This window comes from Lissotriton vulgaris, chromosome 10 (genome assembly GCF_964263255.1).
Source record: "Lissotriton vulgaris chromosome 10, aLisVul1.2, whole genome shotgun sequence".
NCBI classification, from domain to species: domain Eukaryota; kingdom Metazoa; phylum Chordata; class Amphibia; order Caudata; family Salamandridae; genus Lissotriton; species Lissotriton vulgaris.
Genome location: NC_141698.1, coordinates 591,160,162 through 591,180,146, shown reverse-complemented (window position 1 = coordinate 591,180,146; position 19,985 = coordinate 591,160,162). Strand labels below are relative to the sequence as shown.

The 19,985-nt window shown below is 39.7% G+C and overlaps 1 protein-coding gene across 1 annotated transcript in view; it reads left to right on the top strand.

Annotated features, from left to right (window-relative positions):
• The window catches only part of XYLT1 (xylosyltransferase 1), a 661,442-nt gene that overhangs the window by 409,219 nt on the left and 232,238 nt on the right, over window positions 1-19,985 (top strand). The window contains exons 3-4 of the mRNA XM_086941433.1: window positions 3,990-4,162; window positions 4,810-5,012. Of these exons, the coding sequence (XP_086797559.1) occupies window positions 3,990-4,162; window positions 4,810-5,012 (376 nt within the window). The remainder of the gene's footprint in view (window positions 1-3,989; window positions 4,163-4,809; window positions 5,013-19,985) is intronic.

The following is a 19,985-nucleotide window of genomic DNA, read 5'->3' as shown; positions in this document are numbered from 1 at the left end:
TGATAAAACATGTGTAATAGATCTACAGGGCGGCTTTTACATTTAGGGCATTTATCATCTTCTCTTATTCCCCATCCATATAATTTCGCGGGGTATGATAAAGATTGAACAGGGTCTTGTAGTGTTGGGCCCTTAGGTTTGAGGACCGAAATATTTTCTTATTTAAAAGCAGGGCATGGTCTAGATCGACAACAGGGTCCCCCAACTTCTGTGCCAGGGAGGTTTCAGTTTTCTCCGAGTCGTCCTGCAGACTGAGGAGCAGATGATTATACACTATTCTTATCTTTTTACCCCCTCCGATTAAGTAGTCAACCATTGAGTCACCGGGAGGCAGCGTGAACCTTGGTCTTATTGCCGACAATGATTGAACAATTTGCCCGTATAAAAACCAATGGCTTTGAGGGACACCGTATTTCTGCTGTATCACCTCAAAGCTAAGAATTTCGTTACCTGACATAATATCTCCCAGACACCTAATCCCACACTCCCTCCAAACCATGGAGTTATTACTCTGTCCGAGGTGGGGGAAAATGCTGGAATTCCACAGATTCACATTGACATTGATTTTAGGGATATTCAGAATTTTTCTGATGGCCTTCCAGGTCCCCCAGACCCCTTCCAAAATCTTATATCTGGTTTTCCTGTAGTACCTGCACTCACTTCACAATTCAACACCCCAATGGCCTTCCTCCCCAACAGCAGCTCGAAAATTCCCGACCAGGTCTTCCTGAGGAGCGGGATCGAGTTAGAATTGTATATTCATTTGTGTGAGTAAGCAAGTAAGATGGTAAAGTCTAAGATTCGGCATAACCAACCCCCCTCTTGCCAATGGGAATGACAGAAGATTGATCGAACGCCTAATCTTACCATATTGCCAGACAAATCTTACAAAAGTGGCTTCTATTTTCCTAATCAGACTGTCTCCTAATAATAATGGGATGGCCCTGAAGAGCTATAACACTTTAGGGAACATAGTCATTTTTAGGACATTGACCCTGCCGATCAAAGAGAGATGTAACACATCGATTCTTTTCAGGTCGAACTCAAATGATTCGATCAGGGGGTGGTAGTTTTCTTCAATGATCTTATCTACCGAGGCATTTACCCTAACCCCTAAGTATACAGCTGAATCTACAAATCTTTGATCCGTCTTAGTGATATTCTTAGTACATATAATCTGGGTTTTCCCTTCATTTAAACGATAGCCTGATTGATGCCCAAATTCCTTGGCCAGTTGTGATAAGACAGGCATAGCTCGATGAGGATCCATAGTTATTATTGCCAGATCGTTGGCGTAAGCCAGCAGTTTTGTGGTAAAGCCGTTACATACCACCGGACTGATCTGAGGGGAGGCTAACATTTTCTGTATGAGGGGGTCTATGTACAGTGAAAACAGAATAGGGGAGCATGGGCAGCCCTGACGCGTCCCCCTCTTAATTGATATTTTGTCTGAGCGCTGGCCCATAACAAGGACACTAGCGACTGGGTCAGCGTACATGGCTTTAATAGCCCTCAAAAATTTGCTGCCAAAGCCTCTACCGGCCAGAATAACCCTCAGAAAGTCCCAGACCATGCGGTCAAAAGCTTTCTCCGTGTCGAGGAGGATCATGGCCATCTCCCTCCCAGTAGCACCAAGGGCGTCAAATAAGGCTATTGCTCGATTGGTGTGCTCCGTCGTACCTCTACCCGGCACGAACCCATGCTGCCACGGGGAGACGAGATGGCCTATGATCCCCCCCAACCTGTTAGCCCAGACCTTGGAGTATAGCTTTGTGTCCGCGTTAATAAGCGATATTGGGCGATAGGACCCCGGCAGCTTTTTGGGCTTCCCTTTCTTATGAAATATGATGATGTTGGTCTCCTTCCAAGAGTCCGGTATTATGCCTGTACACAAGATACCGTTGAATAGATCCAGCAGGATAGTGGCAATCTCTTTTTCCATGCATTTATAAGCCTCCAGGGGGATCCCGTCTGGGCCTGCGGCCTTGCCGGCTTCTAGCTCCTGCAGGGCAGTAGTTATTTCGCTCAGAACCAGGTCTCTATCGAGATCTTCCCGGGCATGCTCATCTAGCCCTGGGCCCCCATCCTCATACACCGGGTTTTGATCACACATCCCTCTTTCATCATCATACAACGCTTGATAAAAGTTCTTCAATCCCTTAGAATGTCTATTGGCTCGCTATACTCATTTCCATTTTCCTGCATACTAGAGATGGTGTTCTTAGTCCTCTCTTGTCTTATTCGTAAGGCCAGTGCCCTCCCTGCCTGCTCCCCTGTTTCATAGCGCCTTGCCCTAGAAGCCTGGTATTCGCTAACTTCCTTCTGTGTTATTATTCTCTGGAGATCAGCTTTAGTAGTAGTCATTTTATTTAAATTTACCTGACCATCTACCCCTTGACTAATGTCTTTAATGTGCTGTTCTTCCGCTACGGCTAGCTCCGGTAGAGGAAGAATGTCTGTTCAATCCTTATTGCACAAGAAATACATATCAGGTGTTAGGTAACTAAAAGTAATGTGCCTGGTATTCGTTGAGAGTCGAAGTGACAAGAACCAACACTTCTTCATTAACAATGAAAAGCGTTTTATGGGCATTTGTTAACGTTGCATGATTTTTTAATGTTAATTAATATAGACGAAAAAAGAAGAAATGTGAGCTCGTTTTGTGTAAAAGGATATGTTGAAATTATGATCCACAAGCTCTCCTTGAGATCCATGTTAACATCTCAGCGATGCAATGTTCTGCAAGCAGTTCATGTCATTGGTATTCCAAAAAGGACCCACAGTGTTCAGCAATTTAAAAGAGGCTGAAGCATACACAGGAGTTTAATCAAAAACAGAGGGCAGCGACAAAGTTATTAGAGGGCAGAACCTCATACAACGAGCAATTGACAAGAAAGCAAACATCCATCACTTTCCAGCAAGGGACCTTTGTTCAGCCAGATACATTATCAAGACATACTATTAAAATTAGTGTCAAGCCACACCCTTGAAATGTCGATGAATTTTAAAAGCAATGCATTTGAACTGCATGATGCATTTTCCAGCCACACCTTTAAAGTAAAAGCAACATTACAAAGGCACACCCAGAGTGCCAAGGCTTACAGGTTAAGCCCCCAACCTTTCCATACTGACCTACAGAAGGGGCCATGCCTTTACTGCCTTACAGGATGCTTAAGAAGTATCACCATGGCTGTATGTAGGAAAGCATTGTTGAAGAAGGGTGGAAATATTTAAAATAAAACATGAAATGGAAGGAGATCTATAAAATTGAGACTGAAGAATCTTTGCTTTATTTTAATACTTTGTCTTCAATGTAGTTTCTTAGTATTTAACAGTGCATTCGATGGTGCATCCTTCATCCTTGCCAAAAAAAATCAGTTTCTATCTTTTCAAGGATCCGTGGAATGCTAAATTAGTGAAATATATAAAAAATCGTTATATGAATTACAATGGACTAACAAAGTTACTAAGCCATGTGTGTTGCCTGGATGTTCTCAAAAGATATTACAATTTTAAGTCAAAACATATGGTTAAAGTCTCATCTAGGTCAGGTGGTCTGTTTGTTAATTTTTTATTTTACTGGCTTTTGTCCTAGGGAATGTGATGTAAAAGTCCTTAGCTGGTAAAAAATCATCAAATGCACCTTATTAAAAGGAAGCTTAAAATGCAAAGTGTGGATGCTTGTGCTTATTAATATATGACGTCTGTTAAGTTATTCAGTACTAAATTTTAAATTGGTCGTTACCTTTGCATTGTGTGCAGGTAATAAACCAATCATCAAAACATTCAGTTTTGCCTATTGTTTTTTTAGTCCCAAGATGTTTTTTGGAGAAAACAAAAGTTTGCATAACTTTTTCTGGGTGCCATTCTCTTTTGCTCTAACCAGCGTACACTCATGGAAATGAGACAATGAAATTAGAGGTAGATTTTTATGTCCCAGATTTTGAACAAATACCCAAATAATAATCGTTTTTCTAATTTCCTTGCAGGAAAAGCAAACAACAATGTGCAGTGGGATGAGGACTCGGTGGAATATATGCCGGAAAATCCAGTTCGTATTGTCTTCGTCTTGGTTGTTCATGGAAGAGCTTCTCGACAGCTTCAACGCCTGCTTAAAGCTATATACCATAAAGATCATTTTTATTACATTCATTGTGACAAGGTAATACATTACTTTTTTAAATGTATCCCTGAAATATCCTGTTTTTCTTTGGTTGTCTTCATTGTGTTTTCTTTAGTATCTTTTCGGAGCAAGTTAAGTAAGTATGTTCAAAGTTAGATTCTTTATCTAGGGTCCAGGGTTCTCCAAAGTCCGTCCAGGAGGGCAGAACCATGCCAGATTTTTAGCATATCCCCATTTAGATAAATGTAGTTATCTCAAAAACCTACCTGGGATCCCACCATCCTGGACCGTCTTTGGAGAACCCTGTATTGACAACTAGATGTGTCTGAGAACAAAAGTCTTTCATATGTTTTAAATGTTATTGCTCATAATATGTTCCCCTGCTCAAGATAGGAAAATTAACAATGCTATTATTATCAAAACATTAACGCTTTAGAGTATAATTTCAGGATGTAAAATTAATTGGAGAGGTAGCATGTATAAATTACACATTTTGGAACAGTTTGAGAATTGTTTTTAACATTTCTTGACCCATGCGTTTCATAAATTTCCAGATTGGTAAAAGTATGAGCATATCTGAATTTACATCCAGAGGTTTGAGAACATTGTTTAACTAATGATCTCTAATATACAAGGGTAGTTTATATTTTTAAACTTGTTAACATGTTTGTTTCTTTTCTGGAAAGCGTTCCAATTATCTGCACAGACAAGTAATCCAAATTGCCAAGAAGTACCCAAATGTGCGCGTGACACCCTGGAGAATGTCGACAATCTGGGGAGGAGCCAGCCTTCTGTCCACATATCTACAAAGTATGAAAGATCTACTTGAGATGAAGGATTGGTCCTGGGACTTCTTCATTAATCTCAGTGCAGCGGACTATCCAATCAGGTAAAACCATTTGCATTTGTGAATACTTAGAAATGTCTACAACCTTTTAAAAAATGAACATGCCATTACATATTGAGTGTATTGACAGGGCAAGTGGCCAGACTCACAGTGATGAAGCGGCGGCAGTCCAGCCACCTCCGCTCCAGCGTTCTGACCGCATTTTCACCACTGCAACCACCAAGGATCAGAGCTCCCTGGCGGTGGCATAGTAGTCTTGGTGCTGCTGCATGCTTGGTGGTAACACTGCAGTCCTGCCAAGCATTTTAAGAGTTTCCTCTCTTCCACAGTTTTCATGATGGTTTCTCCTCCATGAAAACCGTGACAGAGAGGAAACAAAGAGGGCCCTACAAGGCCCCCTAATGCCTGTGGGCTATAGGGTGCATTTGGGGGCACATGTTGTGCCCTCCTGTGTGCATGCACCCCAGTATCGGCACATCATGGACTGCACCAGTCCATGCCATGCAGGTGTTCCCACAAAGGTGTTCCCACGAAAGTGCCTATTTCATAGGCACTGCCTTGTAACACCAAGAAACCCCCCGCCAGTGATGAAAAAGTCATAACCTGGCCGGCAGTGCGCATACAGGTTTGGCAGTGTGGGAGCAGGTCACCGGCATAGCAGTCCCTGCTCCTGCACCGCCAAACTCATAATCCGGCCCTCTGTGATATATGAACACGTTATTATGGATGCATTGAAACCAACTGACTCCTTCACAATTATATGCACAAATGCTACACAGGTCTTTCCCTTTTATATGAAAATATAATTGTTCCATCAAGACATTAATAAAAGTTGCTACAAAGCCAGTAATATAGAGTAGATGACTCTGTGCTCAAAAAAGGTTTAATGTATATACAATATACGAACAAGCGCTTTGATCGACTGGGATATATCAATTTTTTTGACAGAGTGAAACCTAAGAGTGAACATTCCAAGGTTTTTTGAATCATCAAATCTTATCACACCCAGGGTATGGCAATTTAGATAGGATACATCCATATTAATATTTATTCATAATTGTTCACTTTTTTAATAACTCCGGACATCAGTACTTACGATTCTTGGCTTCTCAATCAGTTTCTAAATAAGTCACAGATTTCATGACATCCTTTCGAGTGTAAGTTTAGGCAAATTGATTTAAAATATTTTGAAAACGTAGGTAATGGGACCCATATGCTTCCATCACCTTTTTCTTTGACCGCTGTGGCTTGAATCTTCCATCTTGCTTTTCAGCTGAGCACAAAAAACAAGGATAGATATTGTTTCGTTTTATTGTATATATGATACACTACAGTCAAACAGTACTATGTTCCTCTTTTCAAATTTGAGTGCAAATTATTCCCTTCAACTATTTTGGACTCCTTTGACAAAAGTAAGCATGTGGTTTAGCATATTTCCAACCTCGAAAAAATTATTACTATTTCAGAACCTAGAATTTTCACTTTAGAAAAAGATACACACGTTGCATTTATCATTTTTGCACTGCAATGCAAAACAATAGTTATTTTTGCATTTAATATATCACTCTTCAAGATTCGTACTTCAAGCATAATTTGTAGAGCCTTCTGCTTAAAATGTACATTTATTTCGAGTGAAGAGTTTACAGTGCAGGGCTATATATATGTTTGATTTTCAAACAGATTTTTAATAATGGTTAAATAACTGTGGGATTAATATTCACATACTTTAACAATATGATTCTGTGTTTTAAACATCAAATGTAAGGTACTGGGCAAGTTTCCAAAATAAGGAGACATGTTTGGTGTTCATCTCTATGAGGGAAAACATGATCCATTATGTATCAAAGGGCATATTTATGAAATGATGGGGCAGCCCAGCGAGTCCTCAGCTGCTTTCTCTGTTTTGCACTATTGCTAAGGTCACGGATGTGCCGTATAAGGGATTTCTACCTTTTCCACTATGCTGGTGCACTTTAGTCATCATACCGCCAATGCAGGCATCCTTGCACCATGTATCTGTGTGTGCTGCAGAATACAGAACACATACAAAGAGGAAGTAATGGGTAGAAATAAAGGAATTTCTCCTTGTCACTCCTCCCCTAGGAAGGCGTAAGATTTTGGAGCAATCCCAGGTTTAAAAGTTCATATAAATCTGGGAATGCTTCGAAATCCATGGACGTTGCTTGGGAACACCCACCGCAACACACCTGGAAGGCCTACCCTGTGCAGAGTAGTGCAACTCAGCAATCTGAGCTGCGTTGCACTACTCCAGGTTGATTAAGCCACTCAGAGCCACAAGAAGTGTCTTTGTGAGACTTCATACAAGTGTCCTAGAGGTTTGTGTCATGCATGTACCACATTGAGTGGAGCAAACGCAACACTACCCTCTTATAAACCCCTATGTTTCTTGTTTCCAGAAATGTATTTCCTTTTTCATTTCTGTACTGCAAGTGTTTTAAAAGAAAGTTTTACAAAGATCACAGAGTCCATACTTCTGTAATTTATAAGTAGTAACATTGATGTGAGTACATTATAAAATAGTTTTTTTGTTGGTGCTAGTGCAGAATGTGCATAACAGTTGTGAATTTCTCATCACTAATCTAATTAAAGTTAAATTATTCTGTTTTAACAGCATTCTGCCACACAATAGGTATGGTTTTAATAAAACAAAATCTTAAATTATTATTCTAATGTTGACATAAATTCAAAAGGTTGTAGATTCAAAGTGGTGAAAGGACGAGCGGAAAAACTAAGTGTCTGATTTAGTGTCTGGCGGAGGGGTAACTCTGTCACAAGAGTGACGGATATCCTGTGAGCCATATTATGATTTCCATAGGATATAATGGAATCGTAATATGGTGGACGGAATATCTATCATGTTTGTGATCGAGTAATCCCAACAGCTAAATTCTAAATCAAGCCTTAAGCCTTTTTTACCTATTGACTTTCTTTCTGTGGAAATTTTAGAAATAGTGCTAGTGTGCTGTGCTGTTTGTTCATTTGGCAGAAATTTTAGTTGTGAGTGCCATCAGGAAAAAGTTGAATTTTTGGAACAAAAGATCTGATGAAGACAATTAAGGTCAGAGGAGAGATATCAATAAGGGGGTGAGTCAGGAAACAAAAACTGTCATTGGCACATCTAAAAAAAATAGCCTAATTAGAGGATTCTTCAGCAACAGTCATACTCCTTTTATTGATTTTATTTTATATATTCATAAAACTTGAATAAATGTTGGACTGCCTTGCATACCAAGGGGACATCATAAATAAACTACAAGCAACATTTGTATTTAAAGACTCAATTTAAAATTATGTGTTTTAATCGCATGGAGCGAACAAATATGAGTCTCTTAGTGGCATATCTATATCTTTGGCTATATCTATCTAGATCTATCTATATATCTATATCTATTTATATATCTGGGTAGTTATAGTTAGTTCAGCTGTTTCATAGGAAATTCGTTTTTTGTGTTGCTAATAACTTTGGTACCATCTGATGAATCGCCACAAAACATTCTGAAAAAGCGCTCTTTTCAGACTAGTTTGTGCAGGTTAAGTTTCCGGGTGGTACGTCAAGCAGGGACCAAGAAAAAGGCAGCCCCAAAACGAAAAATGTCCTTACATTTTCCATATACGTCTTTAAGAAGCTCTACTGCAAAAACTGCTGAATGGAATGACACCAAATTTGGCAAAAAGCTAGTTCTTGGTCTGCAGATTGTGCTTCTTGTCATTTGGTGTAAATCCGTTCCGTTGTTTCTGAGAAATTAAGGTTGAAATATGTTTGTATATCCAGATAGTTGGATCCGCAAAAGGCTTGAGGGAATATGGCAGTAGCAACAATTTTAAATTAGAGCTCTCCGATTGGCCAAGGAAGTTTTTTCCCTTGGGCCATCCCGTTCCAGTGAGAGTCAAGCTTCTGAGGGAGTGAGCTCTCAGATGGGCTGCTAGCAACTTGAGAAAATTAATGCTTGTAGCCATTACATGCCCTGGGAGAGGGACTCCTCATGGCCTAATGAAGTTCTGGGAGGGGTGCCCCCTTTTAAAAAACACACAAGCCCAGGGGATGGGTCCCCCTGGCAGCAGGCTGTGCAGGGTTGTCAGTCCCCTGCTGGGCATGGCCAATGGCCTTTCGCACAGTGGCTTGGTTGCATGTGGAGGGTTTGCTGCAGGGCCTGTCATAAATGATGTCATAGATTATGTCATGAGTGATGTAATATGTGAAGTCATAAGCAGTGCATGGGGGAGATGCAAATTATAGTTAGCTCTGCTAACTATAACCGGTGAATTTCTTTTTTTGTTTTAGTTCGAAACATTAATATGTTCACTAACATATTCACCTAACTTTCCATTACTTTCACGTTTGGATTTTTCACTGATTATGTGTGTGTGTGTTGATATTGTGTCTGTAGATACATGTATACATATATATGTGGCTAAAATACAAAAAGAAGATGGTTTACTGGTGAAACCTTCAGACAAGGGAGGAAATGTTGTGCTCTGGGTTTGCAAACTATATAAAAGAGAAGCACTACATGATTTCTATCGCAGGATCAATATGAAGAAATATGAAGGGGTAAAGGAACAATTCTTTGCAAGACTGGAAGTGTGGAGACAAGAAGAACTGTTACGCTTGGATGAGTAGAAGTTCATCAAACAGGAAAAACCAGTGATACTGGTATTCTACATGCTCCCGAAGGTGCAAAAAGGCAACACAACTCCACCTGGTAGACTGATAATTTCTTCATGTGGCAGCTTGTTTGAAAACGCATCAAAATATATTGATTATTTGTTAAATCCCATCGTAAGAACACTAACATCATTTATTGAAGACTCAACTGATTTTCTTAAATTTATATATGATATACATTGGAATGAGACAACTATGATACTGGTGACTCTTGATATTGGCACTTTATACACCAGTATAAGACACACTGATGGTATTAAAGTGACAGAATATTTTCTGAATAGAAGACCCATGAGATTTTTAAAACACAATCAAATGATTTTGGAATTAATCAAGTGGTGCTTGACAATGAATATATTTTTATTTGGTGATGAATTGTTCCAGCAAGAGTAAACAACGACAATGGGCATCCGCTTTACCCTCAGTTATGCTAATTTATATCTTGGCTGGTGGGAGGAGCAGGTGCTCGGTGGACCTCCCCTGGAACAGTGGTCAGAACAGATACTTCTGTGGGCTAGGTTCATAGATGACATTTCCGTGCTGTGGCAGGGCATGGAAATGGACATTCAACTATTCATCAGGGATCTTAAACAAAACACTCTTAATCTTAAGTTTGTGGGACAGCATAGTAGAACCACCATAGACTTCTTAGATATTAGGATAAGACCAGTGGGAGACAAACTGGAGACCACCATTTTCAGAAAACAGACAGCTGGCAATTCTATTCTCCTTGCGTGCAGCTCCCACCCTGCACCTTTCATTAGGAGTATACCTTTTGGAAAGTTTTACAGGGCACGGAGAGCTTGCAGTGATCCGGATGAATACTGTAGAATAGAACAGGAAATGATTAGCAGGTTCATCTAGAGAGGTTACTCACCAGGTGTTATAAATGGAGCAGTCACTAAAGCCAGGAATTTAGAGAGACAGACGGTGTTATTCGAAACACCCAGAACCCAAAAGAGGAGAAAATAAAAAGCAGCAACAGGGACTGGAAAATCACAGATTTATAACAACTTTCAACATTTAATATGAAGAGATTAGGTCCATTTTAAATAAACATTGGCATCTGGTAAGGGGTGATCCAATATTGGGCCCTAAAGTGAATAAACACCCGGACATAACCTATAGGAAGTCTAAGTCAATAAAATATTTGATTGTGAAGTGTGAATATAAGGAAAGGAGGGGGGAACCCCCACATGGTTTCAACAGAAAAAGGGTTTTATAAGGTTTTTTAAATGTAAGGTGTGTAAACATGGATTGAACCACACACATTTTAGGACATTTTTTAACTTGCAGATCAAGTTTTGTGGTCTATTTGTTGCAATGTCCCTGCTTAAAAATCTATATAGGAAGCATCACTCTGCCTGTGTATAAAAGAAGTTTGCAGCACCGTAGAACAATTGTTAATTAGAATAGGACTTATCCGATTGCCAGACATTACGAAACCCATCATCAACGTAATTCCTTAAGCCTCCAGTACAGCTGCATAGCGGAAATCCCCAGAAAAAGAAGAGGAGGGGATAGGGAATAGGAACTCAGAAAGCTAGAAACATATTTCATATTAGAGTTCAATTGCAATGAACCTCACGGGCTGAATGTAGATGAGGACTGTATGTACCTGCCTATATTAAATGGATGATGAAATTAAGAGAATGACGATGAGCCTGCACATTGTGGAACCATGTGTCTTTTAAATTTATATAGATGAAATACTAAGGACATTGCCACCTGTAACCGATGAAAACCATTTTGACATAGCTTTTATATTTATCAAGATACAGTAGAGATCGGAAGTCAGGCTGATAAGGTCAGAAGTGGTTATCCTCTAAACTGAAATGTTTTTGCTAGGGGTGCATTGTGAAATATATGATGTACTATTGTTGGTGTAGAATAACTATACTGATATGCACTTGCACTGTAAACTGGAGAGAAAAAAGAAAAAAGAGGGACCTCTTCTTAGGGAAATTGTCTGGTTTTTTATTAGTGTATTGTGAAGTATATGAGGTGTATTTTTGATTTTTATAAAAATATTATACTGTAAAGAACTTGCACTTTAATAGTCTAGTACTGTAGAAGAGTATACAAGAGTCAGATGAAAAGGAACTAATTCATGTTTACTAGAGCACTAGCACTTTTTTGGTAGAGAATGAAAAAAGAGAGAGCACTTATAAGGAAAATTGTTTTGTATTTTTTAAGTGTATTGTGATGTATATGAGGTGTATTTTTGATTTTTTATAAAAATAAGAGTATACATGGGTCAGGTGAAAAGGAACTGATTCAGGTATACTAAAGCACTAGCACTTTTTGATAAAACTGTACTGTATGCTATAAGCACTAGCACCTTCTTTCAGGAATCATCAAAAATGCTGCACTTGCATTTGAATTGAAAAATTGACCGTCTAAAACAAATATATAGTATGGACATTAGTTTAAAAAACGGGCAACTATGTGATTAGAAATTGATCAAGTAGCTACTGGAATAAGAACGCAAGTAATTGATTTTTCTGCAAATTATATAAATCCTGACTTGTTGATCAAGTATAAAAGTGTGCCTGGTTGTTAAATATAAATTAAATACTTGTTTTATATGAGAAACAAAATATATGCATCAAGTGACCTTGCTATATTGTCCATAATGCGTTTGAATTGACATGTTCAAAGATGGCAGCCACTTTGGAAGTGAAAGAGAACTGAGCAGCGCCTAATGAAAATATAGTCCTTCGTCTTTAGTTGAAATGACTATTTTAATGTGAAAGAAATGGCGCTTTGGCATTGTGAACAAGGCAGCATGAGGCTGCCGAAACGCGTAGATGTGAACGTTACGAGAAAATTAAAAACTGAGTGACCAATTCCTCTTAGAGTGCTGGAGGATTATTATTAAATGCGGTAATTTCATGAATATATATATATATTGGATGTGGTATCATCCTTTCTGACATCAATTTTCTATGGACTCTGGACTTTTCTGATTCTCTGCACTATCTTCTTCCTTCTAGACTCCGATTTCTATCCTTTCTCTCTATATCTTTGGCAATGTGTAGATATTTTTGTCTGACATGATTTAGAATTTATTGGTTCGTGGACTGCTTTATAGACTGCCATTTTGTCAGGGTTGATAATTTTGCCCACTATGAGCATTACTTTATATGAAATTTGAGGAATTAGGTTGTTTTCTTTAGCTTGCCCATCTAAGGGCTGTATTAGTTTGGTCATTCGCTGGTAATTTACTGTTGAAATGAACAATGCACGCAATTTGTATGACATTGAGCATATTACTAAGTTTTGAACAATAACAACAGCAATATGTGTGTCGTTTTTTGGGCTTTCTAAGATGGCGCTCATGTTTCTCGATCATCTTACAAGTGTTAATGTCCCTTGCTTGTTTTGATGTACCATGTTTTAAAATGGTGGTCTTAGTGACGCTTAGGTAAACATAGAAGAGGTTACGACCGAAACGCGTCTGTTTGTTTGTTGTTGTTGTGTTTGTTTTGCAATAAAACTGACACAAACGGCCCGGCGAGTGCTTTTTCCCCTGTGGATGGATTATATATATATATATATATATATATATATATATATATATATCATGCTCCTGGGTTTGTGCCACACAGTAAGAGAGCATATGGGCAGCTGAGAAGGTTTAAACCCATAACCTTTATTTCCTGGTATAGACGGCATGCAAACATGGGACAAATGCAGACAGTTCCTTCATAACGCCTTATGCGTTTCGAAATCCATTCTTCATCAGAGGCTTTGTAATGAAGGTTGCGCGCTGCTCCCAAACGCTGCTTTAATCAACAGTGACACGCCCTCAATGGGCTGTCCAAATGGAACAGTGTCCTGCAGCTTAATGGGAGTTGTAGTTTTAAGTCCGTAGATGGAAGCACTCTTAGCCGCATCAAAGGCTCTGTATGAGCCCCCCCACCTTCGCTTCCGTCCTCATCCACCTCAGATGTCCCACAGGAGATAGGTATATAACGTTCCTCGTGGCCCCCAGAGTTCGTAGGGTGGTGCTCATCTCACGGCTGGCCTGCCGCTTAACATCATGCTCCTGGGTTTGTGCCACATGCAGACAGTTCCTTCATAACGCCTTACGCGTTTCGAAATCCATCAGAGGCTTTGTAATGGATTTCGAAATGTTTGCATGCCATCTATACCAGGAATTAAAGGTTATGGGTTTAAACCTTCTCAGCTGCCCATGTGCTCTCTTACTGTGTGGCACAAACCCAGGAGCATGATGTTAAGCGGCAGGCCAGCCGCGAGATGAGCACCACCCTACAATCAAATTCTATTGTGAATAACTTTGGCACCGGTTGACGAATCTGCCTGAAAATTTCCTAAAATTTGCCTCGCGGAGCTCCGCTCCTTCCCTGAAAGTTTTGGGGGGGGGGATTCGTCAAGCGGGAGCCGAGATAAAAGGGGGGTCCCAAAACGTGTTTTCCCCATGTTAATTTCCATAGGGCGGTCGACCTCACTTTTAGCCCGAACGGCTGAATGGATTTCCACCAAACTTGACAAAATTGTAGGGACTGGTAGCCCGATGTGCCTTTGCTATGTCTCAAGATATGTGCTCCAGTGGTTTTTGAGTAATTTAGGTTCAAAAAATATATATATCTATGGCCGCGCCCCGGTACGCGCACCGGGGAGCGCACCGGGCGTGCTACACGACTTGCGTGCAGAAAGCTGATTGGCTCTCGGGTGTCTGTAAACATTCCAAACAGTCCGGAGCGGCCGCCATCTTGTGTCTCGGTAGGATCGAGACACAAGAGGTGGCAAAAACAAAGGGGGAATTGACCATAAGGGGGCAGAGTAGACCCCCCTGACCCTCTAGGTTTGATGTGGGGGCCATAAAAGGGGGGGAGCGCCCGGTACGCGCACCGGGGAGCGTACTAGGGGAAAACCCAGTGAAATAGTAAAATAATAATTTAACGTGCTTAGAGGTAGGGTAGCTCTGCATAGAGTTGTTGTGTTGTGTGGGTGATATAAGTACCAGCATGTAGGTACCAATGCAGAGTCTTAACTCAATGTAGACTGTGTTCTCTGTAGATAATTTGCATGTTGTTACATAAGTTATTGTGGTAGATGGAATCTATACTATAGTCTGTCAGAAAAGCAAAAACAACATGGAGGCAGGAGATGATAAAGAGATGTTAAATACACATTGGAGATAATGTAGTGGGAGAAAGGAAGTAACTATGAGCAAAATTACTATGTAACACAAAAAAGTTGCACAGTATACTATAGGTCTCACTTTATATTATATATTCATTTTGGTACTATTTCATAATTTACATATAAAAAAGAATAATGTCTCGAACAATTTTTAATTTTTAAATAAAAAGTTATTGCTGTGATTTTTCAAAATCAAAAAGAATTTCCAACATTATATATCGTCAGGTATGTCCTCATTTGGATTCGATGATTCCATTTCTTCCACACAATTAAGTAAGTCTTGGTCCAGAGACTGATCCAAAAAGTCTAATTCATCAATCTATTCCTTAGGATGGTTCTCCAGATCAATTTTGAATGAAATATAAATGTGTTTTGTTCTCCAAGACAAAAAAACAAAAAATCAAAATTATGAACAATATACATAAAAAAATAGTATTACATAAATATACAATATAGGATTCATAAAAAAAAAATTACATTACATAGCTTTAGAAAATTGCTATTAAAAAACCTTTGAAATTCACTGAAAAAACCATAGGTTTCAAACCAGTTATAGTTAGGAATTAGCATTTAAAAAACCTATGAAATTCACTGAAAAAACCATAGGTTTTAGGCACGTTATAGTTAGGAATTAGCATTTAAAAAACCTATTCAATTCACTGAAAAAACAGAGGTTTCACAGCAGTTAGCTGGAAATTTTACTGACATAAAACCATTGAAATTCCCACGTTATAGTTAGTTGGACTCACTATAACTTGCGCGCCTGCAATGCACTGCTGATGACGTCACATATTACATCACTCATGACATGGTCAGTGACATCACTCATGACATCACTCTTTTGGTGAGAAAACTAGGATACAGCGGAGTACTCGCAGAACTGATCGCTAGGTACAGCAAATATTGAGAAGAGTCGCGCACCACTTTAACAGTTTATACTGAACTAAGCTGCACATCCCGAGCATTTGAGACCCAGGGTGAACGCATATCGAGAAGGGTCCCGCAACATTGAAACATCGGAAGATACAGAATACAAAGCCTCGTATCCGAAGTAGTTTATCCCTCATAGGAAGTGTCACCATTTACATTTACGACGGTTGCAGATACCAAAGAGTATCCGACTCGACCATTCTATATATACACACCCCTACGGAGAAGAGACAGGTTGATTGAAGCGGCGAACACTGCCCCGGAGGAAGGAACAAGCATTCCGAAATGCATTGGGACAGAGATTAAATATGATTCAGTAGCAATGATGGAATCATCGTAGAAACTTGAGAGTTTTCATGTATTGTAATAAGTAGTAGTATTTCTCAACAAGTTGGATTGTTATCATATGTGATGAAATAACATATAAATGAAATATGAACATGTAAATGTAAATTAAACAATCTAAGTAATGAAAAAAAATGAGTAAACACTGATATGCAGTATATCAATATTGTGGTATTATGTTTATGTTTGATAGCAAATAATGTTTGAAAATCATGAACATTGAGTTCAATAAGCACAGTGCACACTAGAGCAGGTTCATCCTGTTCATGGTTTGAATACCCTTTCATCCCGTCATGCAGCCTTATGCTTGTGAGGCTTCCAAACTTTGCTTGCTTGCTGAATCTCAGGACCAATTTTCATGCCTCACCACTTGTAAATGTTACCAGTCACCACCGAAAGGCATAATACATATAATCCAAGGTTTCTGCATTAGTATAATACATTTTACACACTGATGTTGTCTAAGAAAGAACAATTGCATTATCTGAAATAAATGCCATGTACATAGAACTCAAGTTTACGTGTGTCAGGTTATCAAACCTACAAATTACAATTAAATGTATGATTTTTTTACATTTTCAAAATACTTGCGCAGAAATCTTTGCGACTCTTGCACCTTTCCCAGAGTAATCCTAATGGTAAACATGTACAAATTCTTAAATATACAGAGGATACTTCATAGGGAAATATGATAAATGACTGGCCCAACTACTTTTGTCAAAACATTTTTAAATATTCACTACTTCTGCTTTATTACAAGTGCCCTAGGATATAATGGACTTTACATACGGTGGACGGTATATCAGATGTCAGATGTTTAAGGTAATTGAAAAATGTCCAAATGTAAGAAGAATAAAAACAATCATAGAGGCATTAACCTGCAGTTCTCATTCACTAGTTTACCAATACAGACTAACAATTTCACAATAGAATCTAAACATGGGCAGCATCATCTTGCATTAACGTTTTCATTTAAAACTGCCAAATGATCTGAACATTGTTCAGACCCTCCAGGATTTCACGATTTGCAAACAAATTGCTAAATCAGCAGTTTTGCAAAAATGCTGCGATTTTTACAAAACTGCTCGCGAAATTCGCCTGTACTAAGATGTTGCAATGCCAGCGTTTTACTCCTGTTATCCGCTTGTGCTTGTGCTCACTGAGGAAATGTACACCTTTCATCATACATCCCACCATAGACACTGTTACTTTAAGTACAAATAGTGAAATCTGATAAAATAGAAGTCTCATTGGACTATATCCAAGTTAACTCACTGTTCCACCAAATCCAGTCTCTTCTATACAGAGCATGAAATGATTAGGTGCACCATTTTTTACCTATTAAGAGCTGCGTGTGGTGCGACATGTTACTTTGTATGGGCTGGTATCAATTTTACTTTGAGGCACCATTCTGTCCTGTGGTGAACAGCAGGGAAATACTTCTGAAAGCCTTTTCTTCTTGAGAGAATGATTCTTCTGTGTGCTGATCTTGCGATAAATTAATTCTGAGATTGAATACCGGAATGAAGCAGTGGCCTTATTTCCCAGTTGTAATCTGACCACCTCTACCTAGCTGCTGTTGCAATGATTCTCGGTGTAGGGGTGGGAAGTTGCAAATGGATGCCCCTGCAGTACTTGCTTTTCAGTGAAGTGCTATCTTGTAGAAAAACTAACATCTCCTCTAGTTGATTTTGGACCCCAATATGGCTAATTCTACAAAGCAGGCAATTGTAAAGAAAAAGAATGATTGGTTCCAGACCAACAGGCTTCCTTTGGCGCCCTGTCTATTGTTATCTATGGTGTCAGAGGTGACGAAGGTAGCAGTAGGGGCAGAACGGAGTCATGTTTATTTCCTGCAGTTTCCACCCCTTACCATTCTACCTTGCTATATTTTGATAGGCTAACATTGGAACAAATAGCTAAACTCGTATTGTCAATGGGAGCGACAGCCATATGGGTTACACCTCGCTACCACTGTCATTGTTATGAATTGACATCCAGACTGCACAAGGAAAAGCCTCTCAAAACTGACTGCAAACCTTGAATCCCAGCTATATGGTAGTGCTTATGTTACAGCAGGTCATGAACGAGGCTTGGAAGTGACTGACAAAGCTTGTCAACCCTGAACCGCTCCCTGTCCACAGGACCACTGCTTAATTCTCCTTACTCCTGTCTTGAGATCATAAAATATACTATGCTAGTGCGGCAGAGGGACTGCGTCCCCATGCTGTTGATCTCCAAACCACCTCTCCATCCAGGGAGTGACATAATCTTCATATCATATATTTTTCATTTTGGGAGTCTCTCTTTTGAATGTTATATGAGCATTTTTTCAGGTGCATATTTTAAAATGCAAGTGTGCAATTGTAAGAAATGGGGTAGTTGGTTAACTGAGGTGTAAGCCCTGGTCAAACAGTAACTATTTCCATTGTCAAGATAAGGTACAAGCAAACCCCAAATTATGCTGTACCTCACCCCCTTGGTAGCTTTCCACACCAGAGTTAGTAAGGCTTAACTTAGTGTTATGGGTAAAGTATTTGTGCAACACTTCAAACAGTAAATCGGTGAAAACACACCACTAAAGAAGCCCTCAACTGGTTTAGGAAAATAGAGTAATTTTAATAAATAAAACATGACCAAAATGACTAAAAGCCAATTAGTAGAACCGGAGATATCCAATTTCCGTGTTTTTAGGGAAAATAGTATAGAAAGCACGAAGCAGCAACTGGGCATATCTGCTCCCTCCAGAATGGGCCAAGTCACAAGTTCAGACGGACCGTGATGGAGCACGGGCAGGCTACATGGACCCAGTTAGGTTTACAGAACAAAGAACCTTACATCCTGGTTGTGCATCATTCCATTGATTCGCGTAAAAAATGAGCCGCTCAGCCAAAGCGATGTGATGGTTCTGAGATGCAACAAGGCTGCGGTGAGAGGTCCTGTTGAATTGCTATTGAAGATTCCGTCAACAAAGCTTGGGTTATGAAGTTCTGGCATCAGAGATCCGGTGTGCCGCTGGCAATGTGTCAGTTCTGAGAAGCTGTGAGGCTGTGTCTTGCGTCGTCATCGAGGCTCACGAGGATAGATGCAAGGATTTTGTTGAAGATGTGCCGCACATGTCGAAGATGCCTTGATTCCGAGGACTGCAAGGCTGTGATGCGGGTCTTTGCGATGGTTCCAATGCACACAGCAGCAGTGATGCTTCGGTTCTGTTCGCAGATTTGCCAATCAGCAGAGAAAATGTGCAGGTTCTGCTCTGAGATGCACCATTCAGAAGAGAAGATGCATCGGTTCTGCTGCCAAGCACCCTAGGCCATCTTCCAAGGGTCCAGGATTGGGGTGACACCACTTGGCAGGGTAGACTCCTAGATGGCAGAGTACAAGGTTGTTGGAAGCCATTTATGTCCCTGAGGCTTCAGATCAGGAGACTAGCCAACTAGCTCTTGATGTCACTCTGGGATTTGATCCTGCCAGTTGTCGTGGAGGCTTCATTTATTAGGTCTGATGTTGCTTCAAATTTTTCAGTGAAACATATGCCACACCAAAGTGTTACTTAAACACTTTCAATACCTATATGACTGCATATAGGAAAATGATGACCCCACTAATATTCTAGCAAACATGAAAATGGCATTGAAATTAATCTCGGATGTCACATTTGATAGTTTGCGGGCAGCCACAGCATCGGTTGGGCCTTCAATAGCTGGTCCTAGACTTCTTTAGATGAACTCATGGAAATCAGACTACACTCACAGAGGTCTACTTAAAAAATAACATTTAGAAATACAGCTCCTTCCTACGAGCTTAGGACTGGAGCTTTGCTTCTGTGAAGCTGCAGATACTTTAAATATGGCTATTTCAAAGTAAAATACTCTGCTAAA